This window comes from Stenella coeruleoalba (assembly GCF_951394435.1).
Source record: "Stenella coeruleoalba genome assembly, chromosome: 13".
Taxonomy (NCBI): domain Eukaryota; kingdom Metazoa; phylum Chordata; class Mammalia; order Artiodactyla; family Delphinidae; genus Stenella; species Stenella coeruleoalba.
Genome location: NC_137159.1, coordinates 65,380,169 through 65,401,544, shown reverse-complemented (window position 1 = coordinate 65,401,544; position 21,376 = coordinate 65,380,169). Strand labels below are relative to the sequence as shown.

The 21,376-nt window shown below is 45.0% G+C and overlaps 1 protein-coding gene across 1 annotated transcript in view; it reads right to left on the bottom strand.

Moving 5' to 3' along the window:
- The window catches only part of XDH (xanthine dehydrogenase), a gene marked incomplete at its 5' end in the record, with an annotated part of 51,687 nt that overhangs the window by 23,416 nt on the left and 6,895 nt on the right, over positions 1–21,376 (bottom strand). The window contains 16 exons of the mRNA XM_079940778.1: positions 1,269–1,334; positions 1,977–2,091; positions 3,936–3,988; positions 6,201–6,470; positions 6,861–6,989; positions 7,626–7,721; positions 8,225–8,306; positions 9,097–9,242; positions 9,421–9,612; positions 14,822–14,908; positions 16,147–16,234; positions 16,649–16,782; positions 17,764–17,888; positions 18,869–18,965; positions 19,445–19,564; positions 21,250–21,373. Of these exons, the coding sequence (XP_079796904.1) occupies positions 1,269–1,334; positions 1,977–2,091; positions 3,936–3,988; positions 6,201–6,470; positions 6,861–6,989; positions 7,626–7,721; positions 8,225–8,306; positions 9,097–9,242; positions 9,421–9,612; positions 14,822–14,908; positions 16,147–16,234; positions 16,649–16,782; positions 17,764–17,888; positions 18,869–18,965; positions 19,445–19,564; positions 21,250–21,373 (1,924 nt within the window). The remainder of the gene's footprint in view (positions 1–1,268; positions 1,335–1,976; positions 2,092–3,935; positions 3,989–6,200; positions 6,471–6,860; positions 6,990–7,625; positions 7,722–8,224; positions 8,307–9,096; positions 9,243–9,420; positions 9,613–14,821; positions 14,909–16,146; positions 16,235–16,648; positions 16,783–17,763; positions 17,889–18,868; positions 18,966–19,444; positions 19,565–21,249; positions 21,374–21,376) is intronic.

Genomic DNA, 21,376 nt, shown 5'->3' with positions numbered 1-21,376 from the left:
CATCTGTGTAGGCACAGCAAAGGCACTGACGTTGAAATCAGTTTCAGAACTTGTCGGCCATTCCAGGAGGGACACGCAGCTGTAGGCGTAATTTCCCATTAGAACCTGCCGCAGGGCAGACGGAGATGTTCCTTCCACGTTGCCAGGGGAGAAATGGCGACCCCGAGCTGAGAAGCAAGCTCGTGGGCTGATGGTGGCTGAGTATGCCGCAGGGGCCCACGCCCCTCCTCTGTGCTGAGTGGGACCATGCGCTTTGGGGCAGCCCCACAAGAGAGGAGGACTTTCCTGGACAGTAGGATTGAGGCTTTCTGAACTCCCAGCCCTGCCTGCCCTCTGGGAGAAGAGCGCCTCTGCTGTAGCTTACAGATCTCTTAAAGGGCACTGCCATGCTCTGCTGGCCCACACGTCTGCTCTCCCAGCCTCACTGCTCAGAATCGTGATATGTGGCACCATCGTAGCTAAGCAAGTGTTTTTGGGGGAGACCAGGTGCTGAGCATCTGTGTCTGCCGTGCTGAGCCCTGTGCCTGCCTGTAGCAGGGGTTCCTCACCACAATTGTTCAGGGAGTTAATAAACAGATTTATGACTAAGTTTCTCTATACTCAGTAACTGTCCAGTTTTGAGAAACACTGCACGTTTTCTGCCGGATGTTCAATACCTCAGTTCTCGATTCCTCCCTCTGTCTTTTTCTGTTCTGCTGCTCTGCTTAATACTCTCATGTTTTCCAAAAGTGATTTTCTTCCAGCCACCCCTTTATTCCTCTTGCTGGAACCCATGTCTTTTGCTCCCAGGACCCTCCACCACCCCGCGCTTGGTAGCATTTACTTCCTAGGTACAAGAGCTGACCTCGATGGAAGAGGAATGAGGAGGGAGAAGATGCCTCTGACCTGAGACCCCACGACCTGCACATTGATCCCAGACTCAATCTCCACTCCCCCATGCTCCCGCTCAGACTATGCATGTGTGTGCGTGTGTGTGCATGTATGCACGCGTTTGAGTGTGTGCACACCCAGTGTTCCCACCACCCATCATCTTGTTTTCTGATGTATGAGTGCCCTTTCCAAGTTTAACCACGTGGATTTGTCTTCCGCCCCGAGAGTTGGGTGGGCTCTCATCTACCTAAATCCCACTCAGGGAGACTCACTTGGTACCGTGCTCAGACCTGCTTAAAAATGACAGTGGACAAGATGCCGTGGCTGGGGACCCTAGGAGGTGGTGGGGCACGCCAGTGGCCAAGTCTGTCACCACTCTGACGCCCCAGGAGTCTTACCTGTCCAATGTCGATGGCAGGGTTCAGACTGGAGCCAACATCCATGACGATGTCTGTGCGGAGGTTCTAGTGCAGAGAGCAAAATAAAAGCAGTTTGAAAAGAAAGGGATATGTGGAATGATAGAGGGGTCTTGGTGACCCTTAGGTTGTTAAGTGCCAACCTGAGTAGTACTTTCACAAGCAGAGCACTCCAGGCACACTCAGGCAGGAGTCTGAGTAGGAAGGGCAGGTCCCCAGGTTCCTGAGGCTTTGAACCTGTCTGTGTCTGGGTCGATCATGTAAGGAAGGGGTTCACAAATTACATTCCACAGGCCCTGTTTTTCTACGGCCTGTGAGCTAAAAATGGTTTTCACATTTTTAAATGAGTGACAAAAATAAAAAGAATATGTTGTGACACATGAAAACTATACGAAATTCACATTCAGTGTGCATAGATTACATTTTATGGGAACGCATCCATGAGCATCTGTTTACACACGTTCATGTCTGTTTCCACACTACAAGACAGAGTGAAATAATTGAGGCAGAGTCTCTGTGGCCCAGAAAACCTAAAATATTTACTCTCTGGTCCTTTATAGGAAGTTTGCCAAGGCATGATTTAACACATTATTTTCCCAACCAGAAAGTTCATTCCTATCAGCTCTTTGTATTGCAATTTCAGACGTTTCTCTTTTTCCCTTTAGTACTGAAGTTTTGCAAACTTCTTACCTTATGATCCCCTGTTAAGCAGTCAATTTCCACTTCAGAGCAAGCCACCCCATAGGTGAAGTAGTGGAAAGCATTCCCTGAGTTTGTCTCAAAGCTGTAGCCAAGGTTGGGTGTCCTGGGGGAGAAAAGAGAAAATACTGCACATGTATTAAGAGGAACATGCCCCCCACTCATACACACACAGATAGCTTGTCCCCTAAAATCTTGAGATGCTAAAGGTTTTATTTTTTATTCAGCTGTTCTTCAAAAAAGTCCATGAGTTTTGAACATTTTGAACCTGTTCATGAAACCCAGGCACTCCGGAGCATTTGGTCCCTTGTCTCTGGCTCTACTCTGCCAATGGCCTTTATATGAATCATTCTGTAGAGCTGAGCAGTGGAGGCTCCCAGCATGCTGGCCTCTACATGGTAGAAATGGAGGTGACAGATCTGCCTGAGCTCATGAAGGACACAAGCTACACTCCAAATGATCTACTGAATAGGGATTCAAGATCTCAGAACCAAAGGTTCTTTCTGGGCCGGCTTGTGAGCTTTTCATACAAGTTCACCTGCTCACAGGGCTGCTCTCCTTTCTCGAGGTGAAAGGTCATAAGATCAGTACCTCGTGCCAACTTGGGTGCCTCTTAACGCAGCCACCTTGCCTGGTATTACTCCTCATCTACTGAGCCCTTCTAAGTTTCAACAAATGATTTGAGCAAAGGGTTGCTAATAAAAGCAGATGCTCTTTTATAAATTTTTTTCTTGTTCAATCCTGACTATCTTATAAGATTCCAATTTTGCATGAGTCAACATATATGAGTGTGTGTGGTGTGTGTGTGTGTGTGTGTGTGTGTGTGTGTTTGTGTGTGTGTGTGTGTGTGTGTGTGTGTGTTCTCTGCTCATAACACTCTGTATCTGTGCTATTCTATTCACTCCACAGAAATAATGATGTGAGCTGATGTGATCAGAATCTGCATGAAAACAAAACCGATACAGGGCTGAGGGAAAAGGCTTCTCCCAGGAGATCATCACCTTCTTTGACCTCTGAACTCACCATCTTCATCTGGGTGTTCCCTGATATAACCCCAGTTTTATCAACTCTAAAAATGAAATAGGAACTTATGAGAAAATTTGCATTATTTTGTGTTTGTGTAGGTCAAATATTACATAACCCAAGGAACACTGGCAAAACATTGCTTTGCCCTAAAAGTATATATATATACATTTATATTACATATATATTATATATATTCATAAATTCACACAAGACCTTTTAAAGCAAACATTGAACTATCTTCCAAATCCACTGATCTGTGAAAGAAAAGGCACTAGTTAAATTTCCCAGAGAAAGCTAAAACATTATGGCTGACAGTAGATACGATCATATCTTTTTACAGCTTCTAAATCAGATGGACAGGGTCTCTGCTACTGAATTTTAAAGTTGCAGAAGATACGCGCTCTTTTCTAAAACTCACTTTAGGTCCACTGAATTCTGCATTTTGTAACAGGACTATGTGCTCTAAATCCTCCTCTCATTCTTTTGAAGGAAAGCCCCCTTAAAGAAATGTGACGCGTAGCACAAAGTAACACACACGGGTAACTCGGAACACCAGACGCCTCTGGTTCTTGCAGGAGAACGCTGAGGGGCGGATGGCTGGTCACTGACCCGCTATGTCAATAAATGAGGAGACAGGTTCAGAGAGAACCAGTGATTCCCCCAGGTGGAATAGTATACTCTAAGACCAGAACTAGAACAGAGGTCTTCCGATGTAACAGCTCGTGCTTCCGGCGCATGGCTGGGTGAGCCACGCAGTTTAGAGCATCTTTGAATTGAAGCTGGTGGGGGTCCATGGGAGAGACAAACATTGTGGTGCAACTGCTCTCTCCTGACCATAGGCTGACAGAGTTCAGTGCTGGAGGGCCCTGCAGAGGTTAAGATGACGACACACTGTAAGATGGGCGAGATCAGCGCCTTACTTACCTGTAAAACCCGGTAGCAGACAAGCTCACTGTACCCCGGTAGGCAGCCATGACCTGAGCAGAGGAAATGGCCGTCAGGAAGGGGGAACCATGGTTTCCAGAAACGCTGGCCCAGCACTAAGCTTTCAGAAGCTCGTCTTCCTCATCTGGAAGCTGATCAACTCTTTTTCCTAGTGATTCTCACTTGCATACCTTACCTCCCCTTCTCACCGTACCCCCTGCACTAGGTCCTCATCATCTGAAGCCTGGAGCGCTGCAGTAGCCTCTTAACTTGTCGCCTCCGCGCCCTGCCGTGTAGCCCAGCCAAGTCAGAGGGGTCATCTTAACACACCACACTAGCCATGTCACTCCCCTCCTCTAGAGCTTTCCACGTCTCCCCATTGCCTACAGAGCAATAGACCAAATGCCTGACATTCAGGACCCCAGTCTTCTCTCTGGCTTTATGTAACACACACATCATTGCTACTCCAGCCAAAATCAAGTGTCAAGTCTCTCCCAATCCTTCATGTCCCCACACGTCTGCACCTTTGTTTACATGGGTCCTCTGCTATATCTGTCCAAATCCTTTTCTTCCCTCAGCAACCAGCGCAAGCTTGCCTCTTCATCCACTTCTCCTGTGATTACTCCCTAATCTGGGCATTACAACAGCAGCTCTGTACACTGCCCATTTGATACTTAACATGTTAGCCTTGTGTTCCTACTTATACTTTCCTGTTAATAAAGCTATCCATCTCTCCATCCATTCTATCTCTTTAACTACATAATAAATTTTCCTTTCCTTCCTTCCTTCCCTCCTTCCTTTCCTTCCTTCCTTCCCTCCTTCCTTCGTTCCTTCCTTCTTTCCTTCCTTCCTCTCTCTCTCTCTCTTTCTTTCAATATCCACAGCTCTAAGATTTAATTTGTTACTGATATAGTTTGCATCATGATCATTGTCAATTACCAAGCACTTTACTATATATCAAATGCTATTGAGTCCTTTACAGATACTGTCTTACTTAATATTCAGTGCAATCCTATAAGGTCAGCACTTAAGAAGATTATTATCTTCATTTTACAGATGAGAAAACTAAGGTTTAGAGAAAAAATTTCTCTAGGATCCTTACTATATGTGCATGATATCAAATATATACACAGATCATAGGGGTGGCAGTGATGGCTTGTTTTTCAGTACAGTACAAACACTAAAGAGCTTTGATGCCTGTCGTCTCCTGATCACACCCTTCTGATAATGGCCTTTTGGGGGTTATCTGCTTATAAGGAACACTGGACTACATGGCCGATAGTTGAGGACAAAGCCCAGGTCAACGGATTGGAAAGGCATTATTAAAAACAATTACGTTGCCTTACAAATCCATACTAAAATTCAAACTACCCAAATCAACCCACATACATGTGGTATCTATGAATGTGGGCAGGGGAGTGCAGGTTGTGTGAGGCATAGTAAGGTGAGTGAGTCAGAGAGAAATAGCTTATTTTCTTTGACTCTATCGAGGGAGATTTGTACTATCTGCGCTGGTTCACGTGTGGTCACATTTTATGTGTTACTGTTATATCCAGTCCTTTCATTCCAACATTAGGGGAAGGTGAGGCAGGGCCACCATGGCTATTTCTACTCATGGGAGGAGCCGAGGTCTCTCACCTGAGAGACACTTCCTTGCAGCCTCCCTCTGAGGGTTTCTGACATGCAGGCTTCTGAACCAGAAATCAGAGAACTGGGCTCATTCTTATCATGAGTGCTCGCTGTGTCACTCTTAAAATCACAGAGATGATATAAACTCGTGGGCAGTATCTTTTTCCCTGCCCCCTCCCAGATAGCATCTCCGGACCCCAGAGCTGGGCACGGGGAGAGGCTCCTGGGGCAGCCCTCCAAGAGATGGAGGTTTGGAGAAAACGAGGCTCATCGAGACTGCAGACAAGTGGGGCAGGGGACCAGCCCCAAGGGACCAAGACTTCTCAGTGAGGCGGAGGTAGCACTCACCCCGCCTTCTGAGGCTCAGGGTAGCCGAACCCCCAGTTCCCACGGGGCTGTCAAGATTCTGGATCAAAAATTCTCCTCAGGTGACTTCCCTCAACTATGAACACTGTAGAGAGGGGCCCCGTACGGCTGAGCGTCTGCTTGTCCTGTGAAAGTATACAGGGCACCTCAACTTCTTTTTGCCTGTGTGACTGGATCCCGACCTCCTATTCCTGCCCAGGGTCGGGGACAAAGCCCTGCTCTTAACTTCGCTTTCATTTGCAAAAGCGACTTGAATCAGCTCAGACTTACCCAGTCTTCCCAGGAGCCACTGGGATTCTTTTTCTTGAAGGGTTCCAGCCTTTGCAGGATGGTCTGGCAGGCTTCCTGAAGAACACAGGCCCCACATGGCAGACACATCAGTCCTCTGCATTCCCAGACCCAAACAAAACCCCGAGGACAAGCGATGTTGTGCCCAGAGTGCCTCTCAGATAGCCTTGCCACCCTCTTGGGAATGTCTGAGTCCCAGGGTAGAAGCCGTTGGCTCTTGCTTGGAGAGCACTTCCTGACCCAGTCCTGAGGCTGACAGAGGGGGAGATGTTGAGGGATCCCTAAGGAGGTGCCTTCTCCCGTCAAACGCCTTTGTTTGATGACATCAGACAAAGCACGTGGTCTGACCTGGCTGACCCCACAATCGAATTTCCATTTCGCTCCATTGTCTTGTGTCCTCCCAGAATCCCCTGCTTTCCCTCCTGCTGCCCTTGCCCTCCCACGTTCATCCTTCCTGGCCTTGATGGAAGTGGTTGTGGTTCTTGAGCCCCTCTTTTAGCTTGGTGTCCCCTGGACAAGAGAGCCAGAGGCATGGCCACAGCCACGAGCCTGCAAGGAGCCATTCCAGCCCCCGGCCCGGGGACTCTCCATGCCCCCCGCCTTGGGCTGGCCCTCAGCACGGTGGCCCCTGAGGCTCCTTACGTAGACGGCCTGTCCGTAGATGTCGGTGCTGACAGAGGCAGCCGTGGGAGAGGTGTTAGGCACAGTGTTAGTACTTGTTTCGCTGATATAGATCTTAGAGGTGGGGATCTTCAGAGCTCTGCTGGCCACCTGCGAACAGAGAGGACGTCACCCCCTAGGGAAGGGCTTGTCTACCTTCTCCCCAAGATGGGATTCAGATTCACTGTTACAGAAAAGAAAATCATTTCGTAAACCATAATTCTACTGAGACTCGGATGTTCTCACATCTATCTGAATCTGAAGCAGCACTTTATGGAGTGGTTTGGTTGGATTAAAAAAAGTCATAAATGTAATGGTGATGAACAATGCCTTTTTAAACTAACCCTGGCTTTTAAAAAAATCCAGTTTGGCCAGTACCCACAAGCCAAGCAGGTATGCCAACTCTAATTCAGCGCCCCTGGGAGGAGTCCCGTGTGCGTGAGGGTAGCCAGCTACCTTAATACACATAACACACACCTTACACACAGTCACAGAGCCCTAGAGTGCTGGTGATGGAAGTGGCCTGAATCATCACCTGGCCAACCCCTTTGCACAGATGGGGAAACTGAGGCCAAGAAGAGGAGCAGACTTGCCCAGGGTCACACGTAAATGAGCAGCAGGGCTAGGGCCAGAGCCTAGGCCTGCCTCTGCTTCTGGTATGTGGCACTGCTCTCTTTTTCACAGCATCTTCCCTCACGCAGACACCACAGTGCTGGGGCGGATGCCCATGGTCTCCAGACTGCTCACCTGGACCATCTTGGTGTGAAGGCCTTGGCCCATCTCTGTGCCCCCGTGGCTCACCAGCACAGAGCCATCTGTGTACACATGGATCAGGGCTCCTGCCTAAGGGAAGAGAACGATACCAAACAGAAAATCCAGCAAATCCTAACTCAGTTTAAGGCCTGGGACCAAAAGTACTGGAGCCCAGGAAAAAGAAAACCAGCAGTAGAAATTTGGATAGAAACCTCAGACAGAAAAATCAAAGCAGTATAAAACTCACGATCTAATTATATAGTCTTTCAGTAGTTTGCAAAACTATTTTTTTCATATCTCTCTGTCACCTATCCTAAGAGGGAGGTAGGTCTTTGTCATGATTCTCCTGCCGAAGAAATGGGATCAGAAAGGCAGAACAGATGTCCATAGTCCTATAGGCAGGAAGATAAGAACTAGACATTGACCCCAGATCAAGTAGGTATGCGCAAGTTCAACTTTCATTTACACAGCAAAGAGTTCCTCTGTTCAGCTCTGTTCCCGTGACAATGGGCTTTCCCTTGCAACACTGCAAGCAGAGGGGGAAATGGGGCCCCAGTGCAGTGGAGATGGACAAAATTATATAAAGCAATTACCTGATTCAGAAAAGGAACTGTGAAGCTTATTCCAAATTTGGTAGGAATTATGCACAATCCTCTCTTTTTCCAACAATTCTCCCTGGAGGGAAGAAAAAAAAAAATTCTCATAGCAACTTCTCCACTATATTCATGTCAGATTGAACATATTTTATGTCAATATCTTTGTAAAATTGGAACAAAGCATCCTTGGAATTGCCCAGTTAGTCTCTGTCATAACTGAGTTGTGCTTCAATTGTGTAGACAAAATGAGAACAGCGGAAATTTGGGTTCTAGATCCTCCAGTGGAGCTGAAACAGGGCCCACCCTTGAAAGTCTTGAGTGGGATTCGGATTGGGTCAGAGTGCTCTGGTGATCTGGGACTCTACTCGCCCCAGGGAGGAACTGTGGCTCGCTGATGATAATGATAATACTTTCTTTGTGCTGTATATTTGGTTATCCAAGTAACTCTGTCAGAAAGACAGAGCCAGCACAATTATCCCCACTCTACAGATGATGAAACTGAGACCCAAGGAGATGGAGTGACTGCCAAGGTCACATTTATAGATTAGTGTCAGAGGTAGGCACATAACATGGTGTTTTTAGTCCCAGGCTGGTGTTCTCTAGACTATCGTCTGCCCAGAAGGCAGACAAACATATAAAGATGGACCACACTGATGTGCTATGACGCTGAGCGCTGTGAGCCCCGAGCCCCAGGGCTGAAGACCATTTCAGGATCTTAAAGAGATGGCTGTGAATGAGTTAGCAAACGCAGCAGCCTCCTAAGTTACCTATTAAGTTATTATTCTTATTTTGACTTCAGCAAGAAGGCTATAGAATCTGAAACCCAGAGAAGCCCCAGAACGTCAGGCTCTTCCCCTCCTGGCGCTTACTTGTTGAACTTGTCAACCTCACTCTTCCGGACGTGATACTGAGAGCTCTTCAGGCATTCATCCCAGCACCTGGGCAAGTTGAAACCCTCAAGCCTCTGGTTGAAGTGTGTCAGGTCCCCTTCTCTGTACAGGTTCTTCCTCCGTACCTTCCCAAGGAGAGAGACACTGAGGCCAGGTCGGTGGCAAGAGACCAGGGGGGCATAACTGGAAGTTGAGCTTCCTGCCCCTCACCAGCGCCTGCCCATCCTCTACCCCCACGGGAGATGTCCAAGATACAAAGCAGGCTAACCTCCTCTGACTTGTGCCCCCAGATTCCCCGCTTACTTCTTCTGCAGGCAGCCCACAGGTCACCGCGACGTCACTCATCCAGTGCTCGGCAATGAACAATGCCTGGGGCCCCCCAAAGCCCCGGAAGGCCGTGTTGGAGGGCAGGTTGGTCTTGCACAGCCGCCCAGTGCCCCGGACATTGGGGATTTTATAGCTGTTGTCCATGTGGAGTAGAGCTCGTTCCATTATCTGAAGCAGAAGAAACCAAAATGGGAGAAAACGATGCATGGATTTCATTGGCTCCTCCAAAAAGGAATTTCAAGGGTTGTGAGCATCCCCACCTCTGCCAGCCCCACAGTCAACTGTTCTTCCTCAGGCCCAAATTATTTCTTTCCTGGGGTATTGCAAACCTCCTTAGTGCACTCCTGGCCTTCTGTGTCTCCTCCTTCTAATTTATGCCTCATTCTGAAATATAAGGTCATAGCAGGTCAAGCACTTGCTTCAAAGTCGCACTTACTATCTCCAGAGTAAAGTCTGTATATCTTTAAGCATGGAATTCAAGACACTTACTGACCTTTCCCCAATACACTTTTTTTTAAATAAATAAATTTATTTATTTTGGCTACATTGGGTCTTCATTGCTGCCCACGGGCTTCCTCTAGTTGCGGCGAGTGGGGGCTACTCTTCATTGCGGTGTGTGGGCTTCTCATTGCGGTGGCTTCTCTTGTTGCAGAGCATGGGCTCTAGGCACGTGGGCTTCAGTAGTTGTGGCACGCGGGCTCAGTAGTTGTGGCTCTCGGGCTCTAGAGCGCAGGCTCAGTAGTTGTGGTGCACGGGTTTAGTTGCTCCCCAGCATGTGGGATCTTCCCAGACCAGGGCTCGAACCCACATTCCCTGCATTGGCAGGCGGATTCTTAGCCACTGTGCCACCAGGGAAGTCCCCCCCATATACTTTTGATCCTCTTTTCTGACTGCATGTTACTCTCACCCGTAAGGCCCCTCCCCACCATATCTACCTGCTAAAATCCCCATTCAGCTCCCACATGGAGGAGCCCCTCCCAGATCTTCTAGTTGGAATTGATCACTTGCCTCTTTTAAAAAATTGGTGACTTTATTCTCATTAAACTTGTACTGCAAATAGTTTAAAGAATCAAATACTTCCATAAGCCACGTTATACAAACCAGCAGCTGCCTCCGCTTTCTTCCGTCCACTGCCCATAAGCAACCACTTATTCTCTGTCAGCCATTTACATTGTCCTCCACATCTCTAAATAATGTTTATATCTGTCAGCTATTTACATTGTCCTCCACATCTCTAAATAATGCTTATATTGCCACTTCTTGACTTGTTCAGTTTTAGACTTTTTATACTGTTTTCCCATCATGGAAAAGGAGGATTTAGTTCCCGCCCAGCCCCCTTTCTCTACATATACACCAGCTTCCTATCTCGCCTCGTCCTTGTATAGTTATACTTCCTTCTCATCAACTGTCCATTTAATCATTCTATAAACATCACTTACAGCTGAACCATGTAGTTATACTAGGTTTACTTCTCTTTCTTGATAATATTTCCCCCCTTGGAGTTAACAAGTATCTTTACTTTTTTCATTTGCTTCATTTTCTATGCACATATTACTACAAATTTGTTTTCAATATGTTCAAACACATTTGATTTTCTATTAATCTCATCTTTTTGAAGAAATTGTTTCTGGAGCCTTCTGGCCAACTTCAATCTAAATTGGCAGCCCCTAGGCTTCTGTTCAGCTGTCGCCCAGGAGTTTTCCCCTCACTTTCATCCCAAGGATTCCCTCTGCCTCTCTCCACATTGAATCTCCTGTTTCTGGATCCCATGTCTTCCCTTTTCTTAGTTTTACACCCTTATATGATTGGAGTACAACCGTCAACATCTTCCCCAAAAGTGTATATCTAAAGGTACATTTTTGAGAACTTGCATGTCTGAAATGTCTTTATTCTACTCTCACCCTTAATTCATGACTTGGCTGTATACAGAATTCTAGGTTGGCACTACGTTTCCCATTTACCCTCAGCATTTTGAGGGCATTTTACTAGTGCATTCTAGCTCCCCAGTATTGAGAAATCCAACCAAGGCCTTTCCAACTCTTGGAATGAGTTCCGTTTTTTTTCCTCCCTGAAAATTGTAAAACCTCCTTTGTCCTCAGGTTTCTAAAATTTCACAATAATGTAAATTAGCATAAGTCTATCTTCCTTCATTGTGCTGGTTACTGGATGGGCTCTCTTAATCTCAAAATATATGCCCAACAGTTTTGGGAAATTTCTTGAATTATTTCTTAATAGTTTTCCTTCTCTCTCTTTTTTCTATTCTTTCTTTCTGAAACGTCTATTATTTGGATCTCCTGGGCTGGTCTTCAGATTTTCTTGTATTTTCTTGCTATTTTTCCCCATTGTTTTCTTTTTTTTTAAGAGAGCACCTCAAGTTTCTTTCAACCCTTCTGCTTTCACAGTTTTAATTCACAAGGCTTCATTTTTATTCTTAGACTGCTTCATTTTTATAGCATCCTGTTCTTTCTTTAAAGTGTGATAACTCATCTCTCTGATGAGCTAAATGGTAGCTTTTGTTTGTTCGTTTCATTTTGGCTTTAATTTACTTCCCCATTTATAGCCTCTTTCCCACAGGTTGCTTTTGGGGTTCTTTGATTTTTTTCAGTCTTAGTCATCCTACATGATTTTTATATGTCTCAATTCCATTTTTGCTTTCCCTTAGCACTTTGTCAATTGTACTTCATTTTATCTTTTATTATCTGTCTCCCTCACCATACTGTGACCTTCTGGAGAGCAGAAACAATGCCATATTCTTCTATATGTCATCACCCTAGGGGCTTGATAAATATTTGCTGGATTGAATTTTAACACTTGTAAAATCTTTGGGGATAAGTCCTATATCTTTTTCAACCTGATTTTCCTACAACACCAAGAAGCAAGTGTTATATTTGGTGAGACTACCAGAAATGTTTTCTTTTTTGAACAGTTTCCTACACTAGATCTGAAGTATAATGTTTCCTAATTGAGCCAATTAGAGAAGCCCTTAGCACATTCAAAGTGGGAAAAATGGGGAACTTCTGCTTCTCCTGAAATGGTTGACTTCTTTTTTAACAAGAATCTATGCATATATAACTAATATGGTTATAAAATTAAGATTTAAAAAACTTAAAAGGTAGTACCCCCAAGGTAACTTGGTTAATTTTCAAAATGACAAAAATATATGTCATATGAGAAGGTTCAAAGCAGCATTATCCATGAAGCTAAAGACTGGAAGCAACCCAAATGTCCTTAAAGTGGTGAATGGAAAACAGAAAATGGTCTATTCATACAACGGAATATTCTTCATCAATAAAAAGGAATGAAGGAATGATCCATGCTAAAACACGGGTGAACCTCAAAAACATTATTCTGAGAGAAAAGAAGCCAGACAAGAAAGACTACATAGTATATGATTCCGTTTATATTAATTGGCCACAAAAGGAAAATCTGTAAAGACAGAAAGTAGATTAGCAGTTGTCTGGGCCTGAGGGGTAGGAACAGGAGTGACTGCAAATGGGCATAAGAGATAATTTTGAGGTGATTGAAGTGTTAAAAAAACTGGATTGCAATAATGCTTGCCTGACTCCTTAAATGTTCTAAAACCGTTAAATTGTAGAACAGTTGACCCTTGAAAAATATGGTTTTAACCGTGTGGGTCCACTTATAAGCATATTTTTTCAATAAAGATATTGGACATTATTTTGGAGATTTGCAACAATTTGAAAAACTTCACAGATGAACTGAAGAGGCTAGAAATACCAAAAAATTAAGGAAAAGGTATGACATGAATGCATAGGATATATGTAGATATTAGTCTATCCTTACATAGGTATAACGTAAGTGATTTTAAATATAAAATAATATGTTAGTTTTCTTACTGTTTTATAACTTTGCTTTCAAAGAATTATCTTACTGTTCAGTATGCCCCTCTCTTGTAACTGGAGAAACTGCCTCTCAGCCTATCATCACAGGGAAGTGGGTTTTTAAAAATGTAACAATGTTTTCAGTACTATATTATGTCTATGACTGTAATCATATACTATATGCCATAAAAATTACTGTGTGTCATAAAAATTTTATAACGATTCATTCATGAGTGTATAGGCTAGGCTATCCTGAAGCAATCGTATTGATTACACTGGGCTACCATAAAGCAATCATACTGCTGCTTCTTCGTTATCAATGCATGAATCACTGTATCTGTAAATAAACATGAATTTCTCTTTCACATTATCTTTTCATTGTTGATGTCTAGTGTTAGTAATTCAAATAACATCTACAGTGTTTTGTATCATATAAGATAATATTGATGTAGGTACTTACAGACAGACGGTTCATCCTATAAACAGATCATGTAAATTTACAGTATCGATAAATATAGTACAGTACTGTATTTTCTTCTCCTTATGATTTTCTTAAGAACATTTCCTTTCCTCTAACTTATTTTATTGTAAAAATACATATATAATACATATAACATATAAAATATGTGTAATTGGACTGTTTATGTGATTGGTTATGTTTCCAGTCAACAGTAGGCTATTGGTAGGTAAGTTTTGGGCGAGTCAAAAGTTATACACAGAATTTTTTTTTTTTTGCGGTATGCAGGCCTCTCACTGTTGTGGCCTCTCCCCCTGCGGAGCACAGGCTCCGGACGCGCAGGCTCAGCGGCCATGGCTCACGGGCCTAGCCGCTCTGCGGCATGTGGGATCTTCCCGGACCGGGGCACGAACCCATGTCCCCTGCATCGGCAGGCGGACTCTCAACCACTGTGCCACCAGGGAAGCCCAACACAGATTTTTGACTGTGGGGTTGGGGGTGGTGCCCCTAATGCCTGCGTTGTTCAAAGGTCAACTGTCCTTCAAATGGGTGAACTTTATGTTATGCAAACTATATTTCAATTAAATTATTTTTAAAAAGGTAAATCAAGTCATTATTTAAAATTCAAACATCACAGAAATGCATAATATAGAAAATGACAGTTAGTATCCCCCCTTAATCCCACCCAGTCACTGTTTGGAGTATGGTCTATCAGACTTTTGTCATGCATATCATTAAACACACACACACACACACACACACACACACACACACACATTAGTATTACATTCATGCACTCAATGTCACCATACTATACATAAAGTTTTGTAACTAACTTTACTTGCTTGGCAAAATATCCTGCACCAGAAGGTTGAGTTTCTAGTCAGATAAGTAATATGATCACTTCCATGCTTTAGAGAATAACCAAGGATGGAGAACCTGAAGGTGGGGACCAAGTAGGAGGCTATTGCAACAACAGGCAAGGATTGAGGAGGCCTATTCCCGCATGTGCAAACATGCTATGGGGCACACCCGTGACCTCCCAGTCACCCCGGATGCAAGGGCACATCCTACGTACACCGAGAGAGAGGTCCTGGCTGTTCCCGGCATTGCTGTAGTGATCCACCTCCACAGCCACAATCTTCCCCGTCTTCATGAAGCCAACCTGAAAAAAAGGAGAGTGAGTTCTCAACTGTCCCCTTCCTTTGTCTGTCTCTAGCCATCTCCTCCCACTTACACTACCTGGAGAAAACAGAAAGAATAAGACATCCCACCACAAAATAAAGTCGAACTTAAGAGATCACCAGACCTCACAGGTGAAGAAGAGAGGAACCAACATCTCCCCAGTGATGGACCCTGGACGCCCCTTCTCCCTACACTCCTCCTTCTTCCTCCCTACTCCTGGCTTCTGGTTCTACCAACGGAAGTGAGGAGGTAGAAGAAAGAACACGGGTCATGATAGGTCAGGGAGGGGAGGGCTGGGAAGAGAAACTAGGAGAGAAACTGGAGACTCGCTCACAGCTTTTGGCCAGAAGACAGCAAAAGTTACACCTTGCACAAGCATGAAAGTGCTTTCACATCCCCAACCTCGTGTAAACTATCTAAACAAACCCTGACAGGCCATTTCATGAGCAAGGAACCTGAAACCCCACAAGACCAAGTTACTTTCTTGGAGCCCACAAAAATTTGGGAGTAAGAGAAATGCAATCCCTTTTGGTGAGTTAAATCATGGAATAAAGTCAGAAGAGGCCAAAGAGGAGATGTTCAAAGCCAACTTGTGGAGACAGAGGGCTCCCAGGTTTATAGCACCAGACTGGGACCTGTAAGGTTCTACTGGTGTGTAGAGAGGAGGATGCATGGTCAGAACAGTAGTTGGTCATCCACAGAAGCCCAGAAAAGGGACAGTCCCACAGGGCACTTGGGTAGTGCCCAGCCATACATGTTCTGGCCAAGCAGGCACCCTAACAGCTTATACCTGACCAGGCCCCTGGAAAGTTGCATTTCTCATTGGAGATTACTAAGTGGTCATTCTGACTTTGACATCAGGCTGTAAACACATTAACATTAGGCCATCCTGTGGGATGGATTCATCCCAGATCTGCTGACAAATCATGTTTCCGAGCCTGAGTGGACAAGGACCAGATTTGGACCCCAGCGAATTCACAGAAGTCACGCACAGCATCCCGTGGCATCTCTTGGGAAGTGGCCTGCCAGCCTCCCCCAGGATCACCCTCCTATGTTGCTGTTGGTTGATTTGAATTTCTCTCCTTGTTATTCCTTCTTTGAATTTCTACAGGCAGTCATGACAAAAGTCAGAGTGTATCCCAGGATACCTGAATCTCTATCCCCAGTTTCCTAAGCAGAGGGCACTGCCCACCCGACACAGCCCCCGACATCTAGAACCTTGTATCTGGCCAAGAAGGGGTGTCTGCCGCCAGTTATCAGCATGTCCTCATCACGATCCAGCATGCAGCGCACCGGGTAGCCAGTCCTGGGGGAGGTACCAGAGCATGAGAAACCTCTACAACAGCCCAGCCCTGTGAGTCTCAGGGATAAAAACAGCAAGGAAGCCTTCTTTCTCCACCTGGTACACTGGACTGCTTCGCTCTCTAGACACTGTGCTGGACAAGGTGGGGGACATCCAGGTGTGGGGTATGGGGTGTGGAGTGTGTCCTTATCTTTGGGGTCCTCACAGCCAGGTAGGAGAGATAGGACATGGACACATGCATTTGAATACAATGAACCAGGTGATGTTGCCCTCACCCCTATGCCCACGAGTTCTAAACACCGAGGGCTGTGAAAATTTGAAGCAAGGGGAATCTACTTCCCAAAGGGGGGAATCCAGGAAGCCTTCCTGGCAGAGGCAGCCTTATTCCTCTTCCCAGAGCCCACTGGGGGAACTCACTTGTATGCAGCCAGGGCCACAGCCACAGTCATCACGATGCCCCGGGTCTCCTTCCCTCCAAAGCCTCCTCCCATTCTCTTCACTCGGACCAGAATCCGGTTTACTGGAACCCCCAACATTTTTGCAACAAAGGACTGTGGGCAAAAGAACAAAATACTCCCAGTGAATGCATATGCCACCTGGACTTACTTCAGGCCTGACGCAGAGCCTACTCGATACACAGAAGCCTAATTACTGCTATGAACTCTGAAATTCCTTGATTCGAGAATCCCCCTCCTGTCCCAGGGCAGCCCTTGGGTAGTGGTGCCAGGGTCTGGCGCACATCAGTCACTGTGCACTGAATTCAGACACTTGTTTTTTGTTGTTGTTGTTTTGTTTGTTTTGTTTTCTTGTTGTTGTTTTTTTTTGCGGTACGCAGGCCTCTCACTGTTGTGGCCTCTCCCGTTGTGGAGCACAGGCTCCGGACGTGCAGGCTCAGCGGCCATGGCTCACGGACCCAGCCGCTCCGCGGCACGTGGGATCTTCCCGGACCGGGGCACGAACCCGTGTCCCCTGCATCGGCAGGCGGACTCCCAACCACTGCGCCACCAGGGAAGCCCCTAGACACTCATTTTTAACCAGAGGGGTGAGCAGCTGTTCACAGCCTACTTTCAGAGCCAAAATTCATTCCATTTGGCCAGGAACTGGTGGGTCACGAGGGTAAGACCAGCTGCCCAAAACACTGGCAACCACTGTCCTATTACATGCAATAGAGAAATGAGGAATATTTGAGCCACTGCAGCTAATGTAGTGGTCCCCATGGCTCTCACTTAGCACAACCCCTTCATTTAATAGATGAGGAAACTGAGGCCAGATATGATCTGACCAAGGCAATACAGCACTGGAATGATAATAGCTAACATTTTCTAGGCTCTATCCAAGTTTTAAAACTCATCTAATCATTACAACGTCCTGGGCAGGCCCCATTTTATAGATGAGAAAGTTATATAACAAGCTCAATGACACCAGCTTGTTGGTGACAGGGCCTGGCTTCGAACCACTACCTTCACATGCCCTCCTGGATCAGCCCATGTCTCCCTCTTCCCCGGCCCCTTGTTGACCCACTGGACACCTACCTGGGTATTCATGGTATTCTGTGTGGACACAAAGAGCTCCATCTCCCCTGCCTCGCCTTTCGGGACAGCAATGGCACAGTGAGTCTCCAGATAGAAATGCTCTTGGCCACCGATGTACAACTCGCCTGGAGAAGCAACAAGACTCCCCACAGTGAGCCCGATGCTGCAGAGGCGGTGAGTTCGCTTAAGGAGAGAATGTATTCATGCAGGGCCCTGTGCAGTTACCAGCTGTTCACAGGTACCCTTTCAGTTCCCCAACTGGGATGGAAAAGGGTCTCAAAGTCTTAGCCATCTGGGAGCTGACCCCCCGCACGCTAACAAAGAGATCAGAACGACACTGAAATGCATCAGGTGTGAAGCTCCCTTCCTGCTGCAGCCAGCGGAAATGAAAGCTTTTCAGACTATCATTGTAAAATTTTGGAAAAAGTAAAAAAGGAATTAACAGATGTGATTCAGAAGCTGAAAATAAATAGCATCTCCCAGACCCCAAGCTGTCAGTCCAGCTGGATAGCTGGCATACCAGTAACTTAGCGATGTACAGAAACCAATGTAGAAAGCCATCCCCAAAGGGGGCTGTTAGGCAGCCTTGCTCTGGGGTGAGAGCTCTGGACCTAATTTCCCAGTGCGGGAGGGAAAGGGGGAGGAGAGGAGAGAGCACTAGCTGGAGATGGGTGAAGACTGCCTTCAGGCAGATGGGGAGAACCAGACGTCTGTGTAGCCAGAGGCTGGGCAGACCCAAGACTGGTCAGACATCTGTGACCCTTTTTTCTTTTTATAGTCTTTATTGGAGTATAATTGCTTTACAATACTGTGTTAGAGACATCTGTGACCCTTATCTTCCCTAGACAGTCTTCCAAATCCAACACATTATAATGTCTCCAGAACCACTTAGGTATGTCCAGTCTAGAGGCAGGAGAGTAGAGATTAAGACGCTGAAGTTCTTTCCCAGCCACCTGTCTAGTATTTTGTTACAAACAACAGAGAGACTCTTCTGTTAGGAAATGTCAGGAAATCACTCCCTTGCTCCAGGGCTCAGGTACAGCTCTTGAATTTAACTCATAAACCAGGGCCACCCCATTCCCACTGCTGCATCATGCAGCCATACCTGAAACAACATTATCTGCTTCCGAAAACCCCTTCTTGAGGTCTCCTTTCTCAATCTTCAGCTCAGATCCATAAAAGGAATTGTTTTTTATAGCATCCTGAGGATTAAAACGAAGTTTCAGTGACTTGGCTTTAAAGGACGGAAGGTGGCTTAAAGGGATTGGGGAAGAGAAGCTCTTGGAATTATTACCTCTCTCTTCCCACATAAGTCACACAGCCATCTCTGTAAGTTTCTTATATAGACTTAAAGCTCAATTGTAGCCCAAGGTGTCCTATTTCTCTATTTCATTAGATATAGACATACAACCCTGGATCTTGAGGAAAGCGAAGAATCCCTCAAGGAACCAGCTGGAGCTGAAACTGGGAAGGAAGAACTCAGCCTGGCCATTTATGGACTGAGTCTAGGATCATGATGGGGAAGGATTCATAGGACCACACAATCGCAGGCTGGAGGAGATTTAAAAATGTATCGGGTCAGATTCCACCTGCTGTTTGAATCTCCTCTAGAGGATCCTAATAAAGGTGTCTCCAGGAACAGGTAGCTCTCCCCTCTCCAGGCAGCCCATTCCCCAGTTACCTCAATCGTGATAATGGCTGGAAGATCCTCATAGGTGACTTTCACTCCACGGGCGGCTCTCTGTGCGTGTTCTGGGGTGTCGGCGACCACAGCACCAATGACGTGCCCAACACAAGTCACCTAGGAGCAGAGCCAGATGGTTAAAGAACATAACGTGCTCCTCATGAAGCAAATTATTTCTGATTGTTCAAAAAAGCAAAGGAAGTCTCGCCCCCATAATTTTTTAAGGTACATTTAAGGAATGTCCCGAGGGCTCTTCATGTTCTTATCCTACTATTTGGGGTTATGTGCTTCTTCATAAGTGTTTAGAATCAGTAGAACTGGAATAGGACTTGGAGATAACTAGTATCTGATGGCAGCCTCTTGAGAAGCTGCCCAGGATAAAATGTGGTGATTGATTAGTGATGTCTGCCATGAGCAGCAGAATGGAAAGCACGGCACCATGAAGTATATCTGTCAACTCAGATCTACCCCAACACCCTTGTTCTTCATATTAAGAGATGGAGACCCAGATGGCAAGATCACAGTTGCCTCACTACTAGACCATGACTAAATCTTAACCCTTGACTTCCAGTTTTATTTTCTTTCTACCACTCTACTCTCTTTTATCTTCTGTTTCTCAGATTTATACCAAAAGTTTCTCAAAGGCAGCAATCATGCCTTATATTTCACCTAGATGCCCCAAAGTGGTCATTCCCCAATACTGGTTCTTAGACGTGATGACCTATAAACCAGTTTTTTTGGTTGTTAGATTTATAGAATAATTAATGATAATTGTTTTCTTTTCATTTAATAAATTCAGTTACTATAGAAACTTTATGGATCTCCTTCAGGGATAATTTTTTTCCAACATCCTTCCAAAAATAAACAAAAAAATTGTCCAACTCATCACTTTGGAAGATGAGATTTCTGACAATAGGAACCAATACTTAACATGTCTTGTCTCTGATAATTACCTCTTCAGGACCCAGTCAAGCTCTTGACTTAATTGGTTAGCCTAGTGGTTGTTGAACCTGGCTGATTCTCACTAACCATAATGCTAGTTATGGTCTTAGAGGCTCTTGAAGTTTGTAAAGCAATTTGTCTTCTATCAAATGCTCTCCTTTTAGAGTCCTTGTGTCTCAGGGTTATAGTTTTTCATTCCCTCCTTCACTTTTAGCTTAATAATAAGTTGAATTTGTCCTTCAGCAACACCTATCAACCTCCAATTTGCAACATTTGATCTGTACTGGAATTATAAAATGACTGACAACTATCCTATGAGTATACAGGTTTTTGTAGCAGCTGCCTTGAATGTTTGGATTTTTTTTTTTTGGCAGAACTCCATATATGGTTGAAATCAATAGATAAACTTTCATGTAAGTGAATTATCAATACACATAGTGGTGGTATTGTAATTGTAATTCCTATTCTGTTTGGTTTGTTTAGTGTATTTTTATTTTCGTTTAATAAAGGAGTTTAATATTGTACACTTAAGAACCTGATTGTTTGTTAAAATACAGTCACAGGCCTTTTTTTAATGCCACTTTGGCATGCAGTCATCCTACTATGTCTTATACTATGTACAAGCTGCAGCCATCAATGAAATAAATAAATAAACATTAAGTTAAAAGTAAAAGTGCTACCAGGCATATTCTATCCCTTTACTGATTGTCCTGAATACTGGCTAATTGGATGATGGCCGTGATATGTGCAAATGTATAATCTTTTCAAGATCAGGGATTTGGAGGAAAAAACACAAATTAAAACTTAAATACTCATTCCACTAACTTCATATTTTTAAAAAAAAAAAATCCAAGATGTACCTTATCCTTTGCAAAGACTGTCTCATCATTAAAAAGTCCAGTTTCATTACTCCCAGGAATATCATCAGCGGAGAGAAAGCAAACAAAGCCTGGCACCTTCCGAGCTTCTGAAATATCAATGGACCTG